The sequence below is a fragment of the Gouania willdenowi genome, chromosome 3 (assembly GCF_900634775.1).
Source record: "Gouania willdenowi chromosome 3, fGouWil2.1, whole genome shotgun sequence".
In the NCBI taxonomy this organism is placed as follows: Eukaryota; Metazoa; Chordata; class Actinopteri; order Blenniiformes; family Gobiesocidae; genus Gouania; species Gouania willdenowi.
In genome coordinates, this window is record NC_041046.1 from 8,909,828 (window position 1) to 8,934,015 (window position 24,188).

At 38.1% G+C, this 24,188-nt stretch overlaps 1 protein-coding gene across 4 annotated transcripts in view; it reads left to right on the forward strand.

Annotated features, from left to right (window-relative positions):
• Positions 1–24,188, forward strand: part of akap13 (A-kinase anchoring protein 13) — a 223,947-nt gene that overhangs the window by 67,726 nt on the left and 132,033 nt on the right. For all 4 annotated transcript variants that reach the window (XM_028473335.1, XM_028473327.1, XM_028473344.1 and 1 more), the window contains exons 5-7: positions 1,447–1,618; positions 21,295–21,478; positions 23,980–24,172. In XM_028473335.1, coding sequence (XP_028329136.1) covers positions 1,447–1,618; positions 21,295–21,478; positions 23,980–24,172 — 549 coding nt within the window. The remainder of the gene's footprint in view (positions 1–1,446; positions 1,619–21,294; positions 21,479–23,979; positions 24,173–24,188) is intronic.

Sequence of the window (24,188 nt, forward strand, 5' to 3'; positions counted from 1 at the left end):
CAGATGAGTTTTGGAAAATAAACCTCAACTGTTATGTTGTTGGGGTTCTTAGAACAAATGGAGATTGGTGAAAAATAGCATCATACTGGACTTTTAAAGCTGTTTTTCAGCAATGGAGGTTGCTCAAGCTTTGAAAGTTGGAGCTACAAATTCCTACATGCATTCCAACTTTTATGGACCACTTCCAACCCCCTCTGTCTGCATAAAGACAGCATGGGAATATCCTTTGTTACAAAAGCCTCGTGAGCAGCATTTAAACACAGTATTGTACTGCAGAAACTAACGCGATGCTGTAAAAATGGTGATTAAAAAGGCAATTAACAATGGATGAGAGACCGACCATCATAACACAGAAACATGTAGGTCTTTCCCTCAGGAAGAGGTCTAACACACCCAAAGCCACAACAAAATCAGAAGACAGCGTGCGTGATGATTGGCTCACAGCTAAATAGTGGTCGTAGTGGGTAAGTTTCCCCTGTGAATAGAAGACTTTAAGCTGCAAGTTTGACCGAACAGTTGCAGCAAAAAGCCACAGATGTCAGAATAAGAGAAAGTAGCTTTCCTTGGCCATGAAACAGCACCATTGGACTACTGAATCCTGGAAATAGATATTATGGACTGATTAATCAGAATTTAAAATGTTGCGTTCATCATGCAGGATCTTAGTGTGCTGTTGAGTTGGTGAAAGGATGTTTGCACAGTGTGTGTGCCATCAACAGTGTGATGGTCTGGGGCTGTTTTCCTTGATACAGGCTCAGTGACTTGTACAAAGTGAGAGGTACCCTGAACCATGCAAATACCCTTTGGTATGTGCCGAGTTGATCAGAAGTTCATCCTCCAGCAAAATAATGACCCAAAACAAGAGTTCCAGCTATGCCGCAGTACATTATGAGGAAAGAACATGATGATAAGTCGTAGCGAGCACAATGTCCAGAAGTAAACCTTCCATGAGCTGCTTTGGGATGAACAGGACAGAAGAATGAAAACTAAGCAACCAACAAGTGAAGCACCAACGAGTGAAGAATATTTAATTTATACTGTAGAAAGAATTCAGAGTTTATTTCTCATATTCTTTTATTTCAGAGTGCAGTCAGACAATAAACTGAAGAATTGTCATTAAATCATTGGAAAAATTGGAAAACTTAAAAGTGATAATTTACACATGTGAAAATGTGTTGCATCTCATTTACACACAAGCACTTATGAATTAAACCACATTTCTATTGTTTGACTTGTGTAGTTAAAAAATCTTTGTTGTAATCTATTTGTACCTATATCTACTGTATATCAATGCTTCTCAAACTTTTTTGGCTCAAGTCCCCCGTTTCTTTTACTTTTAATTGAAGTACCCCCCTTTGTGACGACAGCATGTTGTTCAGAATACTATGAAAAACAACTCAATAGTGTAATGATGAAATAAATGGATGATAACACACATCTGCACAGGTGAGCACAGCAGGCCGGGCAGACGGTCTGGATGGAGCCCTGCTGTTGGACGAGTGTCAGATTCCCCTTCAGGAGTGTGAGCGGTTGGACGAGAGCCTGGCACTGGCGCTGCATCACCTCACGTTGCCTCCAGGGTGGAGCTTACTGGGGACCAAGCCGACCAACAGCACCGGTGAGGACTGGGAAAGTTTTCCTCACAAAGTGTAATGTCGGAGAAAGACAGATGTAATGCTGACAAATGACAGTTGGGTTCTCAACTGCAATATGCAGTGTTCAATTTGACACCTTTCACCACAGCATACCTTTAAAGCTGTGTTGAAGTGAGTGTGTCAATCGGCCAGAGTTATAGCAGCTGTGAAAATGTGATTTACTCAATTTTAATGGAGATGATGACCTGTGGTGGTGTATGATGGAAAGGTGGCTCATTGGTGGAGATGGAGAGATTGAAAGGCACTAGCTATGTCAGGGTTTGCACACACAGCGAGACAGAGGAGTGATGTTTGACAGTTTGAAAGGTTTAATGACGGTAGAGCAGAGGAGATGATCCAGGATGCAGCGGTGATGAGATCCATGGGAGGCTGGGAGCAGAGGTGCAGTGGCTGGGCAGTGAGGCGCAGGTACGATGAACATTATAGGACATCCTTAGTTCTCAGAGTCAGGTATTGGGTATCAGGTAAAACTCTGTCATTTATCTAACCAAACTCTGTCAAATGAAACGGCCTCAGGCTCCAAAATAAAAGTCATCAGATTCAACGACCCCAGGACGTAAAACACAACATTACGTTGTATTTTGAAGAAACCAGAAATACACATTAGGTAATCAATATGCACCGCTTTGCATACGAAAGTAAGTTGAAAGCTGTTATTTTCTTGTTATTTTTAAAGGTTAAGATTTATTGTTTCTTTTAGCTATGTAAATATTAATCGAACAATACGTTGATGTATTTTAAAGATTGCGTTCACGTGACTTGTCACTCGGAAGGAAATTTTAAAAATGCCTTGATTATGGGTGGGGCTCCTGGAGACATGGCTATTCTATAGTATTAAACCTCCAATGAACAGTCTATGCTATGTTAACTAGCTACTCATTACTCACTATAGCTCTCTATTCACTCTTCTCTCAATCCAATATAGTCACCAAAGATTGTAGAGCCCACAGGTGCTAGTTTTTATAAAAAGGGGCGGGACTAACACTGCTCATTTGTGATGCAAGATGGTCCTAAAACATCACATGATCTTGTTCTCAGACAAAAGCAAAAATCAATTGTGGTTTCAACCCATAGAGGGCAGTCACTCATTTTACAAATAAATATGCCAAATTTAAATACTTTGACTTTAATGTTTATAGTTGGACGAAGATCAATCAAGAGCGCTACTTCATACCCAAATACATTTGTATTCAGCAGAAAAAAGTAATTTTGAGGTTTAGTTACTCTTTAACTTTTAATAAATGAAATTAAATAATGGCTTTTCAACTAACTTCTTGTGTACTTTTCATTTTATTTTTTAAAGACTTTAATTTGTTGTGGATATCACTTGACGAGTTAATCATTTTCTATGAAGCTGCATAAACTAGGAATTTTGAAATAGTTAGGAAACTGCCATCAGCTTCTGCTAAGACAATAGCTTATGCTGTAACGAGGTTAATGGTACAACTATAGAGAAACTAACAGATTTAAATTGCAATATACATGTTTAAAACTTCATTAAAGGGCTTCATTTATAAGTCATTTCAAGGCTAAGTGGAAAGAAAGCTCATCAACTCAAAGAATAAGTACAGTAGTGACCTTCCCTCTGGTGGGATATGACCCACTTGTTACTGTAGAAGACCAACTTACACACACACACACACACACACTGATTCCCTCACTCACTGCATTGAACTCAGTTGTCATGTTGCTGATGTGAAAGGCGGCTCCAGCCTCAGTGAGTGATGTGCTTTCTAATACGCTGTGCTTCACAATATGTCAGCGCTTCAATACGAGGCGTTGAGCTGCGGCGGACTTCAGCGAGAGTGGAGGAGAGCTGCTCTGCCCTCCATTTATCAGGGCTGGCAGAAGATGGATGGCAGTAGAGTATAGTCGGAGGTGATAGTGGTTTATCTCAGTCATCCTTCACGCCGTGGGAATGCTGCACTCACAGGTGCATTCATTGTCATCTGAGAGAGTCAAAACTGTGCGTAACCTTCAAATTCACTATTGCTTATCAATGGATGACCAAACCATCAAATCCTCTCAAATTGACCTAATACACTTTCATTTAACTACCTTATGCACCCATGACTGCATCTGGGTTTTTTTTTTTTTTAAATATTTTGACAATTTCTTATATGCTTTTATTATCTGACCTTTTGTCTTGATATTTCAATATCTAAGGAATTCTTTGAAGATATTTCTTTTAACTTGACATTCATTCTGAAGTATTGATGGACATATTTCATCATCTAAAGGTCAAAAGACAAAATTTTGTCTTTTGACCTTTAAATGTAACTTACCTTTTTTTGTGGAAAAATGAGCTGAGAGAAATTTGGCAAAAACATCCTTATGTACTTTAAAAGGATGGAAATTAATTTTGATTATTTAAAGCTTTTTGTGTTTGACATTATTTTCGTTCTAATACAGCAGTCCCTCACTGCTAGATTTTTCTACGGCTTTTTTCTGTTTGTTATACGTATATACGTCTAAATAATCTGTTGTTTGTTTTACTTCAGGAAAATTATTAGAATCATTCAATAAAAGTATTCCTAATAGTAGTAATAATAATATTTGCATTTCCTGAAGAAAATGCAAGTGAGGATGCAAGTGCTGGCCCACGTTACACTGCATTAGCTAGCAATAGCATTAGCCAGCATTAACATAGCATTAGCTTAGCATTAACATTATCTAGCTTTAGGCTAGCATTAGCCTAGCATTTGCATAGCATTAGCTAGCTTTAGCATTATCCTAGCCTTAGCATTAACCTAGCATTAACACTAACTTAGCATTAGCCTAACATTTTCACTAACCTAGCATTATCCTAGCAATAGCATTACCATTAACCTAACATTAGCACCAACCTAGCATTATATTAGCAATAGTATTAGTCTAGCATTGACCTAGCAATGGCATTTGCAGTAATCTAGCAATAGCCTACCATTAGCACTAACCTAGCATTAGCATTTGCCTAGCTATAGCATTATTTTGTTTATACAGATTTTAAGGTAAAAACTGGAGCTGTCCACTCTAAAAATGAGATTGGAGCTAAAACGTATATGCAGTTTTACAAAACGGTTTAGGACAGAAGAAAAAAACGCATAACAATAGAGATGCCTCCTGCATTCTCACTAATAATAAAATGCATCCATTTGACTTTTTAATTCAGGGTTTTATCTGTCGTACCTTTGGTTATAAAGGCACAACTCATTATGTATAAATAGGTCCCAGTAGGGCTGACACAATTGGAATTGCATATTATTCTTTGCAAAACTGCCAACACTTTGTCAGGATTTGAGGGCGTAAAATGGTCCTTTAAAGTCCAGCCACACATTTTCCTTTGGAGTCATCCAAGTATTCACCCTGGGGGTGGGACACTTTTTATAGGCTCGTAATGTGATACAGTTTAATCCAATAGTTCTGCCCAGAATTTCCACTTTTATGAGGCTTGCAAGTTTTTAGGCTTTGTGAAAAAGAAATGCTGCTACTTTAGTGTCTTTATTGAGGTGAGGTATGATACAGCTGCAATAAAAAAAAATCGAATGCTGATTTTTATTTTTTTAACACTTGGCTATAGTATAGTCCAGTATTTAATATGTCGTTAGAAGACACTACAAATACATTTTTATTCAAAAAGAAAAAAGGTTATTGGCAAATCTGGAGCATTGGATTCCATTAGAGGTGGGAAACTCCATTAGATTTTTAAAAGTGAGTGGTGGGCTGGACCATCAGGCAAATGATAATAAATTGATGATCTGGGTGTGAGTAAAAAAAAAAAAAACAATCCAAAACACCATGAAACATTGTGAACGGCTGTTATGCAGACACGGCCTGTTGTTTTCATGGAAAAAAAATCTTTGAAAATGGGATTAATTCATTTGTTTTGCCATTTGATGAGTGTGAAACCATTAACTACAGCCATCTGGTCAATCACCCTCAAGTTTTGCAGAATATCCCCTGCAGCCGTGTGACTAAAGCAATGGATTTTAAACAAAATTATGAGCGAGATTAGGTATATACATCTGTTTGGTACATTCGCTAAACATTCAGTCACCTTTTTTCAGGGGGAAATTAGTGTGATTTTGTTTTTTTTCCAAAAACAAGCATGTGAGGTATTTCCGTGTCATATTAGGGCCTGATTTATTAAATGAATACACTGACATAAGTAGCTAAATTTAAAAATAAATATAAATCTATCAGTATTAATCAGTCAAAGTTCTTGTTATCAGTTACCGGTTAAACAGCCAACCATGAGCATCCTTCATCAGATATTTTTTCCTGCTTTGTCCTGGAGACACTATACAGTATCATCACCAGGTTTTTCAAAAGGTTTTATCTGGATCAGGTGTATCCGGATTTGGTAATCCTTTTTTTTTTTTTTTATCTATCCACGATCAGTGTCTCCCAAATTTTATACAGTCCCGTACCCCTTCAGACATTTAACTTGAAGCCATGTACCCCCTGCCGCTACAAACTTAATAATGTAATGCAGTATTTTTCAACCTTGGGGTCGTGACCCCATGTGCGGTTGCCTGAAATTCAAATGGGGTCCTCTGAAATGTCTAATAATTTAAACAAATACTGATTAAAAATTAATTTTTAAAATGTTTTACTTAATATTATTTTCCCACACTCGAAACAGGACGTGCAACAAGAGACGCAATAGACACTATTTCTGTTTTGGATTTCAAAAAACAGTGATGCTATTGTTTATTATCCTGTTTTATCATCGCATGCATCACAAAAAAAATAATCTAAAAACAAAACAATATTTTTGAATGTGATGAATTTACATCAATTAGTGACGGAATTAAATATATTATTTTTGGTCAATATTGACAGCTGTTTGGGGGATTATTTTAAGAGGCAAAACTCTTTCTACTTTGCTGAAGGCCTAAACTGATAGGCTGAATATGTTGTGTTTTACCTAATCACTAGCTTGACGGATGAACAAATCAAATTAAAATCTCATGGTTAAATTGGATGTATATGTATATATATATTGTACGATCCAAATATAGAATTAGTTGATATACTTTTAAAGTTTCATTACATTTTGGGGATGAAATCCATGCTGATTACTGTCTATGGATAATTTACCTCCAAATAACCTAACTTATAAGATTATCTATGGTAGAACAAAACCACCTAAAAACATTTAAACTTTACTTTACAAGATTTCAGGTCCATTTTTACAGTCTCCACACTGGGCTTTCTTACTGTGAGGAAGAAGTACCAATCCTTACACCCATTAGCATTCCTTAACCATTACTGTCAACAAAAATGTGGATTTGTCAATTTTAACTTGAAACTTGTTGTTCTCCAACACATGCCATGTCTATGATGATGTTTCTCTTCTATTTTTACATTTAACTAGATCACTAGGTTGTCCATAACAGGCCTAGTGTATTTGTGTTGTCGATCCTGGGTGGAAGAATGCACATGTGTGTTTAGATGATATAACTAGGGCTGTCACTGTAACGCGTTCATTGCGATATATTAATTACAGGAAGAAATAACTTCTTTTTTTTAGTACTCCAAATGCCATGGAACCTTTCTTGTTTCAATAGTTCCCGGTATATCCATAATACTGATGCACAGACCACAATACAAGACGGGAGACTACTGAGCTGCTCAGCTTTGTTTGCTTAAATTTTGGCTTTTAAAAACACCGGATGGAAAACTAAAGCCTAATTGTGTGCTAATTGTGCAAGAAAGAGATCATCGGAGCTTTGCAGCCCCCACTACTCAATGCTAAACATGTAGCAGCTAGCACAGACAGCTAACGCGGACAGTGCTAACTGCTACATATTGTGAGCATGCCGTGACTGACAAATGAACAAACTCTCAGGACAAATATTATCTGAAGGAGAGAAAAAACAAGTTCGGTGTCAGAAAAGTGTTTTTACTGTTTATGATGTGCTAACTTATAGCACCACTTATGACATTTTATTTAATTTGTATTTTCTATTATTTGGAGAGTGACAAAAGTACACATCAATATGACACGCTGCCCTTGGGACTAGTCTCTAATACAGTGGAATGTAAATTACTACGCCTGCACCTGTTCAAGTCTGTTAAAAACAATAAATTACTTTATGATGCCACTTTCTTATCAAAGTTTGATCTGCCACAATAATGCCATTTAAATGAGAATACCTCAAGTTAAGGGCATTTCTCAGCAATTTTTAGGTGTGATCAAAAAAGAGATTAATTAGATGAATTAATCACAGAGCATAAATAATTAATCGCACATGATTTTTAATCTCTTGACAGCACTAGATATAACCTCAGATATGATTTGCCTTATTTTGTGTAAGCTCTCTTCGGTATCAGACTTCAGTTATCTGTTTAGTTTCTGTAGATTGTTGTGCCAGCTGTTTATTTTAGTACCTTGAGTCACAGAAGGATTAATACATAATGTATCTTGGATTTTCTGTCTTTGGTAAAAAGCCCATAACAGTTATCAGAGAATTGGAGTAAGAGAAAACCTTTCAGCACTTTGACTCACTGCAGGGCTTTCAATGAAATGTTTACTTTTACAAGATGTGTTAAAGAGTGTCTTTTGTCAGTATTTGATACATGTGCACTTTTTTTAAAGGAATTAAAAAATGCCAATATTTGGGTCCATGGCAGATTTTTAAAAGAAAAAAGTTCAAAGTCCACCGAGTTGAATACATTTTGTATAGAGGTATTTAGCCAAGAGATAAGAGCTGTTTAAAGCCACACATAAGGATTTTCTAAACCAGATATTTTTTATCTGAACAGACTACACATGAAGATAAGAATCGTACTCTGATAATCTAAACACATCACACCACACACATAGAGATTCTGTCCAACCAACAATATTCCTCCAAGCCAGAAATCTGATCAAAAAAGATTTAATAACATGATCTAATGCTGCATTCCAAGCAACTCAGGATTTTCCAACCCTCTACTTAAAAAAGTGACTTGGAACACCACTTGACGCTACTACTTGCTAAAGTGGGAAACTAATCTGATATTACACGGGTCAGCCATGTTTGAGATATTTAGACGTGCTAACGCTGAACTCAGAAACTCTAGCTGCATTTCCATTACCCTTGGTAACGCACAAAATCTAAATAGAGCAATAAAAACTGGTGATGGAAACACCCAAATTAAAAAAAAAAACACTCAAATATTGCAAAAAAGTTTTTACGCTTTCATGAGGAGGAATTTCAGACGTTTTGATACTGAAATGTTTCGCCGGACATGACGTACCTGGTCACATGACCACTTCTCTCCGAGTAAATATGACGCGGTATGTGTAGACAGAAAAGGAGACCGGGACATTTCTTAGCATTTTACTTAAAGAAATATTTGTCCCACATTAGACGTGGAACAACAAAGGAATACAGAGTGTTATAAGGAGATTTGGAGCGTCCGTCTTCCTGCGGTGATGTCATGTGGGATGAGATTTCACGAGAGTTGCGAGGCTCCAGCCCAAAATAACCTTCAATGGAAACACGTTCAAAGAGCAATTACACTTGGTCGACATTTCGAAATATCGCTTTTATTTTGCAAAAATGTGTAATGGAAACCCCACTACTGATGTCACAGTTGCCTTGAAAGCAGCATTGCGTGTTTCTCAGTCAACTTGCTTTTTGATTGGCTACATTTCGTTTGGGATCATGAGTTGGAATTCGTTGGTTTTCCCCACACACACGAGGCATTTTGGTCAATTTTTGTTGCTGACTTGTTTCAGAGCCATAATCTTATAGGATTAACCTATATATAATATATATATATATATATATATATATATATTTTTTTTTTTTAAAAAAATTCTCTTCGTCACCCACCGCGGACGGTCTCTTTTTTCCTCTACATAGGGCTTTTCCACCTTCAGGAGCTGGAGCTTACTTGGAGGAGCTAGCGCGTGTTTTGGCTCCGAGCCATTCTGTTTCCACCAACATAGCTCCAGCTCTCAGAGCCAAAAACCAGAGCTACGCTGGCCCCACATAGCTTCTGGGCTACAGCTCAGCTCTGAAGTGGGCGGGGTTATCGACGGTCCTCCAAAAACGAAAAGCAGCCATTTTTTTAAGCTGGCGAGCGGCTGGTCACGTTAGCGCAAATTCGACAAAAATCATTTAAAAGTGAGTCCAATGTGAGTGAAAGAAGACAGAGCAGTGGTCAGAGGAGGAGAACATTGTTTCCTGGTTCTGTGGGTGTCTGAAGAGATTCAGGGGAAGTGGACGGAGCCCCACGGACCGAACAGAACTACAGCCATGGAGGAGCTCGTCCTGTAGAACTGTTAATAATGGTAAGTTTTATTTCACCCTGTTGTTAAACTACTACCAATATTCGCTTGCTACAATATTTCCTCATCATTATTATGAACGTTACGTCTAACGTGGTGCAGGCTAGCCAGTTTGCCGCTGGTTAGCTAGGAAACCATAACAATACTTTAATATTCCTGAAAGCAGCAGTAATATTTCATTGATCTGTATTCAGAACTTATCTTATTGTTATACAATCATCATGTAGTAATATTACTGAACTATGTGGTAACAACATTTCTGCTCATTTCAGAGTTGGATTTGGAGGTTCATCTGTAGCTCAGCTCGTTTTCATCTCAGAACAAATCCAGTTAGATTCATTCATTCTATGCCAATATCAACATGTACAATATTATCTGTTGGTCCATCCTGAAATATCATTATACACCATTTACTTTAATTTATATTTGTTTATGAATAAGTTAAACTATTATTAAGAACTAATATTTTCTATTCCTGGACAAAACAAGGCTCACACTTAATCAAAAAGCATTGCACACTCAATTATACACTTGTTTTACCATATCTGAGTTACTATCTAGAAGTTTGGGGAAATACATACATAACAAACATCCAACCGTTATTCATAGTGTAAACAAAGATCCATCAGACTTATACATAATGCAGGATACGGAGAACACACACATGGATTATTCTTAAAAACAGTAGATTTAAAACTCCAGATCTCATCAAACTCAAAACTGTCCAAATGATTTATAAAGCAAGTAAAGGTTTACTTCCAAAAGCGTTGCAGAAAAGTTTTTTTTTTTTTTTTTTTAGCGAGAAGGGGAATATAATTTAAGAGAACTACCTTTCAAGATGAAAAATGCTAGAACAGTCAAAAGGATGAGTATAACAATATGAGGGGTTAAATTATGGAACAGCGTAAGTGATGAAATATAACAACATAAACCAGTTTCAAAAGCTTTTTAAATCATATATTGTTAGTAAATATAAGAAAGAGTAACAATTTTACCAAGAACATGTCATATATACATTCATGTTTATATATGTTTGATGTGAATGTATGAACTGTATATAAAACTTGTGTAGATTATATATTGTTAAAATAGTAATACAAACTAAATATTTTTGTTTGTGTGATTATCGAGAGAGCCTTGTTTAGTTTTATTGTGATAGGGTAGGTTTGTATAAGCTTTGCTTCAACCTACACACTTTGACTTAAGGATTACACTATTGTTTTTTTGTATTTTCTTATTGTGGAGACTGCTGAGATAAATAATAAATTCAAATATTTTGAATGCTTCTATGCAGGAAAAAAAAGGAGGAAGATGTTAATGCAGATTTTCTTCCATGGAGCAGTCAGGGACACGGTTCATGGACCAGAACCAGGACCAGGACTACGTCCGTGGTCCATAACCTCCAGCTCATGATGAACTCCACAGCACTGTATTTTATTTTTATTCAGATAATTTAATTGCTCGTTACATCCACTTTTTGTAAGATAGAAACATAACCTGCTGTAGCACACACTATTAGGTTTGTATTTTTTTTTTTATTTTGATACATTTATAGAATTGAAAAGTTCATACAACACTCACCTAATGAGTAGGACATTTAAATACAATGCAGTGGAGATTTCCTCAAAACAAAATTTATTGAAACAAATTAAACAGCAGCAATAGGTATAAAACAAATGTGGATAAATAAAGTGTCGTTGATCATAAATAACAAGTTGAACAAACATTTAAATACAGCATCCCTTCAGTCACACACACAATAGGTTCTTGGTCCAAACACAGATGAATAAATGACATCAGGACATGTTAGTTTGACACAAACTTGCGCTGATTCTGGTCGTATTGAGTCACGGACGTGCACAGTCAGCATTAAGAGCAGCGCAGTATCTTTGCTGTTCCTAGCACTGCACTTTTCTGGACTGAGATGTTTGATGTATTTACTGGGATCTGCTGTAGCCACTCTTCCAGTTTGGGGGTCACTGCCCCGAGTGCCCCGATGACCACAGGCACTACTGATGCCTTCACCCTCCAGGCCTTCTCCAGCTCTTCTCTGAGCCCCTGGTATTTCTCATGTTCCTTTTTCCTGATGTTGCAGTCACTCGGTATTGCTATGTCAACCACAACGGCTTTCCTCTGCTCTTTGTCCACCACCACAATGTCTGGTTGGTTCACCATTACCATTCTGTCCGTCTGTATCTGGAAGTCCCACAGGATTTTAGCTCGGTCATTTTCTACCACCTTTGGAGGTGTTTCCCACTTTGACCTTGGGGTTTCCAGCCCATACTTTGCACAGATGTTTCTGTACTCTATGCAAGCTACTTGGTTGTGGCGCTCCATGTAAGCTTTCCCTGCCAGCATCTTACACCCTGCAGTTATTTGCTGGATTGTCACAGGGGCCTCTTTGCACAGTCTACACCTGGGGTCTTGTCTGGTGTGGTAGATCTGGGCCTCTATTGCTCTGGTGCTCAAGGCCTGCTCCTGTGCGGCCATGATGAGTGCCTCTGTGCTGTCCTTTAGTCCGGCTCTGTTTAGCCATTGGTACGATTTCTTGATATCCGCCACTTCAGGTATGTTTCGGTGGTACATTCCATGTAGGGGCTAGTCCTCCCATGACGGAACCTCCGGCACCTCATCTTCTGTTCCCCATTGTCTGAGACATTCACTGAGCATGTCATCTGTTGGAGCCTTGTCCTTTATGTACTTATGGATCTTGGATGTTTCATCCTGGATAGTGGCTCTCACGCTCACTAGACCTTGGCCTCCTTCCTTACGGATAGCGTACAGTCTCAGGGTGCTGGATTTGGGGTGGAACCCTCCGTGTATGGTTAGGAGCCTTCGTGTCTTAACATCTGTGGTCTGTATCTCATCCTTTGGCCAGCTTATTATTCCTGCAGGGTATCTGATTACTGGCAGGGCGTAGCTGTTTATTGCCCGGGACTTGTTCTTGCCATTGAGCTGGCTTCTTAGGACATGCCTTACTCGTTGGAGGTATTTGGCCGTAGCCGCGTTCGTTGTCACTTCTTCAAGGTTGCCATTTGCTTGTGGGATTCCGAGGTACTTGTAACTGTCCTCAATGTCTGCTATTGTTCCTTCTGGGAGTGAGACCCCTTCTGTGTGGACTACCTTCCCTCTCTTAGTCACCACCAACCACACTTCTCTAGTCCGAATGACATCCCAATGTCTGCGCTGTAGATCCGGGTGGTATGGATCAGTGAGTCTATGTCTCGCTCATTCTTAGCGTACAGCTTGATGTCATCCATGTAAAGGAGGTGACTGATGGTGGCCCCCGTTCCTGAGCCGATATCCATAGCCAGTCTTGTTGATTGTTTGGCTGAGGGGATTCAGGCCTGTGCAGAACAGCAATGGGGACAGGGCGTCTCCTTGGTATATGCCACATTTGATGGAAACTTGTGCAAGTGGCTTGCCATTGGCATCAAGGGTGGATTTCCACAACCTCATTGAGTTTGCAATGAAGGCTCTTAGAGACCTGTTTATGTTGTATAGCTCCAAGCATTCAGTGATCCAAGTATGTGGCATTGAGTCGTAGGCTTTCTTGTAATCAATCCAAGCAGTGCTCAGGTTAGTGTTTTGGGTTCTGCAGTCTCTAGCAACTGTTCTGTCAGCCAGGAGCTGGTGCTTGGCACCTCTGGTATTTTTACCGATTCCCTTCTGAGCTGTGCTCATGTATTGATCCAATTGCCCGCTTATCTTAGCCACTATGATGCCAGACATGAGCTTCTATGTTGTGGAGAGGCACGTTATTGGCCGATAGTTGGATGGGGCTGTACCATTTGAGGGATCCTTCAGGATCAGGATTGTGTGCCCTTTGGTTAGCCATTCAGGGTGATTCTCATCTCTCAGCATCTGGTTGATTTGTGCTGCCAAGCGCTCATGAAGTGCCATGAGTTTCTTTAGCCAGTAGGCGTGTATCATGTCTGGACCCGGTGCTGTCCAGTTCTTCATACCTGAGACTCTTTCTTGGATGTCTGCCACTGTGACTGTGACTGGATTCTGTTCAGGGAGGTTGCTGTGGTCTTCTCTCAGAGCCACCAGCCACTGTGCATCACTATTGTGTGTTGCCTTCTTCTCCCATATGCCTTTCCAGTACTGTTCAGTTTCCAGCCTTGGTGGGTCTGCTCTGCTATTGCTCCCCTGCCATTGAGCGTACACTTTCGCTGGTTGAGTTGCGAACAGCCGGTTTTATTTTTTAGGCTGCTGGCCAAGGCGTGGAGCCTTTGTTTGGCAGTTTCCAATGCTTCAGGTATGGGCATCTGGCTGTACCTCTTGGGGACTTGTTTTTTCATTTTCATTGCACCTTTCAGGGCCTCTGTCAATTGGCTCACTTCTCTCCGCACTGCCTTGATGTTAGCTTCCAGCCTTCTATTCCATGGTGGGTATTTCATTTCATGGTTGCTCTTACGATAGCCAAGTGTCTCTAGGATTACTGCTGCTGTGGAGTATCACACAATAAAATCAAGTGTTAAATTAATGTTTCAAAAGTCTTAATTTTTTAACACATAAGTATATTTTTATGATTGTAATTAGTCTCTCGTTTCAAAATAAATGTTAAACATTCACTGTAAAAACAACATATCATTTACCGTAACATTGCACAATCACGACAGTGGAACCAACGACAAAATAGTGACGTGGTTACAGCTGGACTCTTTGCAGATGCTCGTCATGATTTTCAACAACATGGGGAAATGTAAATTTCACGAAAATTGCTTGTCCAACAAAGATTTTTCCTAATTGGTTTTAATTTTTTTTTTCACCATTTCTGTTTTATTTTTAATGCATTTCTTGCTATTTTTCTACTCATCTTGTGTGTTTTTGGAATGATTTTGATTATTTTAGTCTGTTTTTTTTTATATTTTACTGTCGTTGTTTTTGCGTGTTTACTTTGGGGGCCGCCAGTTGCACGTCTGCACTAGACACTGAGAAAAAATGACCCTAACCCTATGTAACTTTTTTCCAACAATTGTGTTTACTGTGAAGTCGGTCTTCAAATTAATTTCAAATGGCAATAAAAAATCTTGAATTTGATTTGATTAAAGACATAGGAACCCTGTATTTTGTATTCTCATGGTTTGAGGCTGTAATGGTTGCAGTTATTCAGTAGCTTGTACAAATCCAACACTATAACATTTTTTGTTCCTCTTCCACTCTTCTCTTTCCGGCCTGGCTGAGCTGGAGGAAGTGGAGCGTTCAGTTCAACCATCAGGTTTCATCAGGGCAGAATGGTTCAGATCAGTCCTCAGTAAATGGACTGAAACTTCTCATCAGCACACACAGCCAGCACTTTGTGCGTGCTCTCAGAAATATCTTGTTGTTCTAATAACAACAGAAAATGTGTTTTCTCCACTGTCCCCTCGCCTCTTTTCTGTGTATTTGTTTTCACCCTTTTCAAGGAGCTTGAAATCTATATATGGCGCTTTACTGGAAATCACAGGAGGAGTTACTTTAAGGAACTGCCTGTCTGTGCAAATAACTGTAAAGAATGCATTTACCTTTTGTTTACTCAAGTAAAAAGAAAATCCTCCCCTCATAGACGGTGACAAATGAAAGTAAACGATGAAAACCAAGCTCTCTTGCACGGACAAATACACAAACAGTGTCCTGAGAAATGAAGATCCAGCAGCAATGTCATCGATTTATCTCACTTTATTGGGTTTGTCTTTTTTTTTTTTTTTTTTAAGGCCAACGGCAACCTGGTGGTTGAGATAAACATTTACATTATAATACCTTTGTCTGACTTTGCATTGTGAAGTTGTGGGCACTCAGTGCTTTCCGGTATTTTAATTTGTCAAGATTTGACTTATTACGCTTTTATTTCTCCCTAGTGATCTGTACAGTCCACGTTTCATCTCCAATTCATTGTTTTATTGCACTCCAGGAATCTATTTCCCACTCATTTAAACACGGCCATCCTTTATGTCAGCGTGTTCTGTCAAACTGATGATAAATTTGTCAGAGGTTGGGCAGTAAAACAGGCCTTTATTAACAAAATAGTTTGGACAGCTCCTCAGGGTCCAGGAAAGGTTTTACTTGTGAGAGTAAATTATACTGATGCAGCTTGAAATGAAAAGAGTTTTGTATTGGCCAGCAGCGGATTAGCCTGGAAAGCATTTGTACTGAGGGAATCACACTGGCAACTTGTTGTTTTGGAAGATGGAGACGTGTTTGTGTTGAATGTGGTCTTAGCTGATGTGTAAAAGTAGATGATGCAGGGCTTTTAATGCTTTCATTAGTGCTTCTGCACACAGTCAGTTGTCCTTCATCAGCTGTTTTAACACAACTTTAGATGCCTTTGGAAACCGTGGAGACTCCTTTTGACCCTTCAGAAGTCATAAAAAAAGGACTATTTCCTGTATTTGATTAGTGTGTGAAGGAAAGCACGCTGCCATAAAGCCATGCTGCTTTAATATGAGCAAAGTGTGTTTGGGAAGGTTATTTTACTAAAAAAAATATTTGACAGAATACACCAAACCATCACCAGGCTGGTTCTTAAAAAAAGGTCACTATCTGGTTTTAGCCAGACTTCTCTACGTTTCATATCCTGTCTAAAATAGAATAGAATAGAGTTTATTGCCATATGAACAAGTTAATTACAAACATCAAATCAGTAGAAGGTGCAAAACAAGGAAAGAATAGAAGTAAATAAATATAACCTGAGTTGAATGTACATATTGCACAAAGAAGAAAGTGAGGTGAATTGTCCAGCGTGGTGGATTATTATCTGCAATTTTTTGTTTGTTATTTTTTTTTTTTGGTAGACAGAACGAAGTAACTGTGACTCTGCCAACAACTTCTGAAAGCTAAACTTTCACAGTTTGGCTCTTTACAGCTAATATGGTTTAATGGTAATTTTACTCACAAGTGATGTAATCTGTTGAAGCCCCCACTTTGTTTCACAAGAAAGTAGAGCAGGTGGAACAAAAAGACACCAAATAACGATGTATTTTAATCAGAAAATGTCAGCAGGAAGACCCTCCTGGATAATAAAACATCAAAGAAGCCATGGGTGAAGAAGCAACAAACTACTGCTCTGTAAGCTTTTTGTTTTTTGTTGCTTTATATTTCTTGAAAGCTATATTTCCAAAAATCAATGAGATTTGAAGATTAGTGTTTAGGGATTTAACGATTCACTCAACTCCAGATACGATTCTCTCACGATTTATTTTACAAAATGGGACTGTAGACAAATACTATTTTCCTTTTATTTTTCATTGTCAAAAGAATCCCTTGATAAACTATTCAAAACAATGCAATTTAACTAAAAATAAATCTTGAATGAAATAAATAAAGGAATAATACAAATGAAGAAGAAGCCTATTAATTTAAATTCTGGTTCTATAGTAAACAATGCAAAACTGCATAATAGTTATTTTTCTTTTTAAAAGTGCAACTGAAAATGTATTTTGTGCCTTAACAATTTGACTTTTTTCTCTAATTACATCAGATATTTGTTTGGACCAGCAGAGGGCGCTGGTAACCCAGTGGTCGGTTGCCATGCAGATATTCTGTGCAGTGAAGAAGAGATGCTATGCTAGCAGACAGAGCTAATAGAAAAACGTGACTTTTACAGATATTCGCGTAATATTGACAGATATTCTTTCGGTGCTAAAGGGGTAATGAATCATTTATGAACATATTTAAGAGTAGAAGGCGGCCAGAAAGAAAGAAGTAGCAGATTCCGCCCGCCGCCTCAGCATTTGGACAAGAGAAGGATAAATATATAGTAATATTTAAATAAATATATATTTTTAAAAAAAGTACTGCGATTACATTTTCAGAAAATCGATATCAACCGTGGTACCTATGAATCGATTTTTAATTGCCTTATGATTAATCGTTACATCCCTATTAGTTTTAATGCATAATAAAGGAGATTGACTTGAGCTACTTCTGATTTCAGATTTTTGTTTGATAGAACAATTAAACCTTATAGAGAATGACAACTTAATTAAGTACTATAATGTCCATTATAAGGCATGTTTAAGTAAATGCCAAGTACTTTTTAAGTGTTCCAAAGTCGGGCCATCTGTCCTTTTTCTGAAAATCAAAATATGGTCACCTCACATTAAATAATAAAGTGCTGTGTCTCAGATATTTTTGTAAACCAAGTTTGAATTTCTTATGAAACAAAATATAGTTAAGATAAAGAAAAATGCAAAACACGAACCAAAATGCAATAATTTTAGCCAGACAGTTATGATATGTGTCATTATTTTTATGTTTAAAACCATTGATGGATATATAGGGAAGAAAATCCAATGTCATATACAAATATAGGTGCATATGTTCTCTGCATTTAACCCATTAGCAGTAGTATGGTGCAGCACGTCATGATTAAGGGCCTTGCTCATGGGCACACTTTGGTAAAGATCAGAGCGAGGTTAAACTGGCAACCTTCTATTTACTGGTTTACTTCTTTAACCCTGTCTTGTTTTGCTGCACAGTATATTGTTTAAGCATCGTCGTCGTAATGTACGTGTCGTCGTAATGTACGTGTCGTCGTAATGTACGTGTCGTCGTAATGTATGTGTCATCGTAACGTACGTGTCATTGTAATGTACGTGTCATGTGCACATTGATCACATTGCTGGTCCTGATAAAGGGTGTGAGCTTGAAACGTTACACTTTTCATTTAACCTGTGTTGTGGAGCTACTGTATATCTGATGTGTGAACTCACTTTTGCTTTTTTGGTCATCGTTTTTTCAGTCCATTACACAGTCATCCTCCTATGAACATTTCATCACATCGCTGGTCCTGCTATGTTTTTACACACACACACAGAGCACACATTTGTTTAGAGGCCAAACTCTGGTGGGAGGACTGAACTGGCCCAGTCACTGGACATCTCAGAAAACCAAACATTCAGAAGTTGTGAGAGTGATGCACTCAAAGTTTTACAGAGATCAGTGCAGGTTAATTGTTCCACAAGATGGCAGCAGTGCAGCGTCACAAATCACTATTTTTTTTTTTGGAATTTTTAGACTTCAAAAAGTATCCAAAATCAATGTTGGTCTCCACTTTTTTAAAAAAAAAATGCAATGTTAGTTTAGAAAGTTTCAAGAATACATGTTTTCTTCTTTTTTTATTTTTAAAAAAATGTCAAACATGTTTTTTTCCACCACCTTTTTACTCAATGTCAATGTTTGGCATTCAGCTTTGCAGTTTGTGCGTTTCTTTGTTTTGTACTGGGAGCTGCTATGGGGACTACAGTACTTGCCAGTCAGAGCAACAGGCTCACAATACTGTGTTTTTCATGGCCGCAATGAAATGATTCACTGCTGGTTTCAGTCCAGGCGGAACATTGCTGGCCAACGGGTACCTGTGTTAGTGTTGTTCAGGGCAGCTGGGCTGGGACCTGCTGTCGTTCCCTCAGCCTGTGTAATGGTTAGCATGCTTTACTGGGTCACTGTGGGCCTTGTCCTGGTTTAATTAGGCAGCAGTCTGGTGTTGTCATGCTTTAGCAAGTGATGCTATTTCTCTCATTGCTCTCAAGTTACCCGTCCTGCCAACTGCTCGCCTCTGTCTCCCTTTTTTGTGTTCATTGACTGTGTGTGTGCGTGCTCTGATAATCTAAGCACATAAAGTCTGAAGGTAAAAGTTCCCACTAAAAATGTAATTTTAGCTGCAGGAATAATGCTTTAACAGCAGTTTTCCTCAAAGTTCATTAGAAATAGCTCCCACACTCTAGCACAGGTTTTTCTCAAAGGGGGGTACGTGTACCTCAGGCCTAGGGGTATGCGATGGCACTAGAGGGGGAACTTGAGGGAGAGAGAGAGAAAGAGAGGAAGATTAACTAATAATGTCAGTCTTGGTCCCCCCAGGCGTGATATGACCAGAAATGATAGAAACTATAGAAATAAATTTATTCAGGAGCCAATAAATCAGGGTTTTTTAACTTTGGGGTCGGAACCCCCATCTGGTGTCGTCTGGAGTTTGAATGGGTTTGCTTGAAATTTCAGAAAAATTTAAACAGATTTTTTTTTTCTTCAACACCTGCTTTTCTATGCTTCCACTTAGTGAATCTAGTTATATATGAGCTAGGGATAGACCGATACGGATTTTTTAGGGCCGATCCCGATACCAATTTTTTTCCCATCAACCTTTGCCGATGACTGAACCGATATTACTTTTGCTCCCTCAATTTACATTAAAAAAATAACACAATGATGACCACAATTGGTACAAGTCTCAATTTTAAAAAAGGGACATTTATTGAAATTAACAAAGGTGAGGTAGAACAACAAGAAGTTCAAAATATTTAACAAATATTAAAAACAAGCTCTCTGTAAATAGTGCGGATCCATAATATTGGCCGGCCGATGTATCGATCCATCACTAATCTGAGCTCAAACATGATCAAAAACGAATTCTAGAAAAAAAATATTGCCATAAATTATTGATATCAAAATGGGGTTACAATTCAAATAAGGTTGGGAACCTCTGCACTAAATACTGTTTCTTTACAGATTTTTTAAAATGTGTGTTATCACTTATTCATTCTATCATTATGCTCTATAGTTGTTTTTAAATAGTTTTCTAAGCAGATTGTTGTAGTCAGACAAAGGGGGGACTTGATCCAAAAAAGTTTGAGAACCACTGCTCCAGCAGACCTAATAAAGCAGTCTAAGGCTTGCAAAAGCAGCCTAATTTGCATTAAGCCATAAACCACATTAAAAGTAAGAGAGTTAGCATTTTACAAATTAGATATTATCTTTGTCACTAAGCAGCAGAATATTTTTATGGTTGAATGGTATAAATCAGTTAAGATTTGCATGCAGCATGACAAACAGGGCCACTTTGTCAAAATAAATGTGTGTGTATATATACAGTATATATATATATATATATCAGAAAGTTGGCAACATTTTGGAGCTAAAATTGTGTCTGAGTTAAAAATTTAAATTTGCATTCCCACAATTACACAGGTCAGCCATGTTTGAGATATTTTGAAGCGCTCCCGCTAAACTTGGAGATCCAAATTACGTGTTCCTCGGTCAACACGCTTTTTGATTGGCTACATTCTGTTCCACGTCACAAAGCACATGGTCCTCATGAGTAGGGATTTGTCAGCTTGATTGTTTCGTTTTTTGATGAAAACTTATCAGGGCAGAATGGTTCAGATCAGTCTGCAGTAGAATGAGTGAAAGTTCTCATCAACACACACTGCTGGCACTTTGTAGGTGTTCAGAAATTTCTTGTTCTAATAACAGAAAATGTGTTTTCTCCACTGTTCCCTCGCCTCTTTTCTGTGGATTGGTTTTCACCATTTTACAGGCGCTGGAAATCTATATATGGCGCTTTAGTTATTATTTTACTTGCTTGTTGATGATTTGTAATCTTTGCTTTCTCTTCAGACCTAAAGCCTCAGGAGACTCTGCTGCACTTCTCAGCACGACGGGGACTTTTTCGGGTTACACGCTTCTTGCTACATCAACCCGGTGCCAGGGAAGCCCTGCGATTGGCCAACAGACAAGGCGAAACACCCATTTCTTTAGCAGCTGCTCGAGGACATGAATGTCTATATGAGCTACTTATTAAGTAAGTCAACATGTAGCTTTCCTTTTGTCCTCTGAAAATGTTCCCAACCTCCTCCTTTTATCATTTTAAAACAATCCTCCACATAAGTAATAGACATCTTAACTCACACGTCAAACTCAAGGTCCGTGGGCCAAATACGGCCCTTTAGAGCAGTGATTCCCAACCTTTTTTGTATTCTTTTCTGGCGACCCTAAAGACTTCTTTTATTCTAGAATTAGTTTTTGATTGTTTGGGGAACAAACAATGGGAAAATTCCTTTTTTACAGAGACTCAATAAATATTCCGAATGATTAATAATGATTAATAATTAAAACGCTGAACAAAAAAAAAGAAAACTTACATAATTAAGTACAAGACTGTTAATTATATAATGATTAGATACAAGTGCAAGTCTGTGCATTTGTATTTAATGTATTAGTTGTATTTAACTTGGGCACAGTTTGCATGTTCTTCTCATGTTGCTTTCCCCCCCAAATAATCTACATTCCCCACTTCTTCATAGTCTTAAAACCCCACTTTTTACTTCTCTAAGTAACATTTAGTGAAAAGTGTAATAAAGAATGAACTGAGTGAGATCAGAAATCCCCTCTCCCACTGTGTGACAGTGACATTAGCTCCCACTGTGTGTGCACACTGCTGTCCTCTCTGTGCAGTCACATGTCAGCACATCAGAGGGCAGATCGCCTGGATCCTCCTTCATTTGCTGCTATGCTGTTTGTCTCTTGTCTTCACTAAACAATTGAACCATTGAGAAACATCACCACAACTATCGCTGCATCCAAGCCCACACCACACACACCACCAAGGATTATATATTTGTTTGCAATCAATATATTGAAATTTGGCTGACTTGAATAATCATTTAGCCAATACTTTTCATTTACACACACTGAGGAATTTCAATACTTTTAGCTGGTACCATTGAGCTAAGGACATAATTTATCTCCCAGCATTTTTTAATAAACAAAACCAAAAAATGTATGTTTGGAGTTTATCTGCATCAGTTCTGTTTAATGTTAGTGTCTCCTCAACAAGTTCTATATGATGAGCTCAATGTTGATCCAACCGCTCAATGTTTTCTCATCGATATGAAGGGAAAATTATGCATATTTTCTTTGTTGTCAATTGTTTTACACTTTACAAACATACAAAAATGAGCAAGTGGTTTACGGTCCTTTGTCTAATTTTGGGAAATGCACAAAATGACTCCAAAAACAGACAAAGTAACTGAAAAATACACAAAGAGGCCACTAAAACATACAAATGGGGCTCAAAAACACACAAAATGACAGGAAAATATACCAAAGGACAATTAAACATAAAACATTAATAAAAAATCACACAATGTGATTGAAAAATACACAAAGAAACAACAAGAATGATGTAAATGACTCCAAAAAGTTACCAAATGATAGGATAAGATAGAAAAGGATTAGGAAAAGTACACGAAATGACAGAAAACACACAAAAAGAAACTGAGAGAAAACTAAATACATGATGACAACAAATCGCACAAAACAACCAAAGCGTACAAAATAACTGGACAAAATGACTGCAAAAACACACAAAATAACAGGAAAATACTCAAGAGGATGACTAAAACATACAAAATGAATCGAAAAACACACAGTGATTGAAAAATACACACAGAAACAACAAGAATGCTTTAAATGACTCCAAAAAGTCACAAAATTACAGAATAAGACAAAATATAGTTTGAAAAATACACAAATGCACAAAAATAGAGATTGTTATTATTGTGGCCCTCAGAGACAATCACATTTTTGTGGCCCCCACGTGATGAAAGTTCCCCATCTCTTCCTTGCTATGGTCTATCTGTTCTTTAATTTTGACAGATTAAATAATTTATTTCATTCTTGCTTTTAATTGAAAAGTTACAATAGCCAATTGAGCTGGGCTGCTTTTCTTTATAGTGTTGTTAGGTTATGAGTTTCACAGCAAACCACTGCCTTTCAGATAGGACCTCGCATGTTTTCCATAAGCTTTTTCTGTTTTTTTTTTCCTGGTAAACTGTTTTCACTGAATAGTTTAAAAACCTTTTAAGTAAGCCACTCTGTCTTTCACTCTCTCATTTTCTTGTTCAAAGTTGAAGTCTTTTGCAGCCTGGTTGATGACGGCAGCCCTCCAGGCTTAGAAAGCAAAGCAATCCACCCATTATGACGCAAGCAGATCTGCTGGCCAGGGTGGCCTCTCTCTGTACAGCACTATCTTAATGAAAAAAACAAGCATAAGCAAAAAGGGTTTTATCGGAAAGCTACTAATGGAGGATTGCTCTGTAAGAACCGGGATTGTGTGTATTTTAATGTATCTTAAAGAGAAAATCTCACTGGTGTTGGAATTGATAAAGCATCTGGATCTTTTTAAAGTTTCCTAGTTACTTAGGAGCTTGGAGTCAATATTTTCCTGAAGATTCTTCTGCACCCTGAGAAAAGAACCCAACCCGTGTCCCTTAGGCTAATCTAAGTGTTTGTTCACGACAGGGCTGAGGCAGACACAGAGACACTGACGGACAGAAAGACCAGCCAACCAGTTTCCTTGGATGCTCGTTTGTTTTGCCACCAACCGAGATTGAACACCCACACTCTGACGGAGACGATCCTCCCCGGCTGCAACACGCCAACCCTTCAGGAAAGTGTGGAGCAGCTGCTTCATTCCACATGCTATCATGCCAAGGTGAGAGCTGCCACGG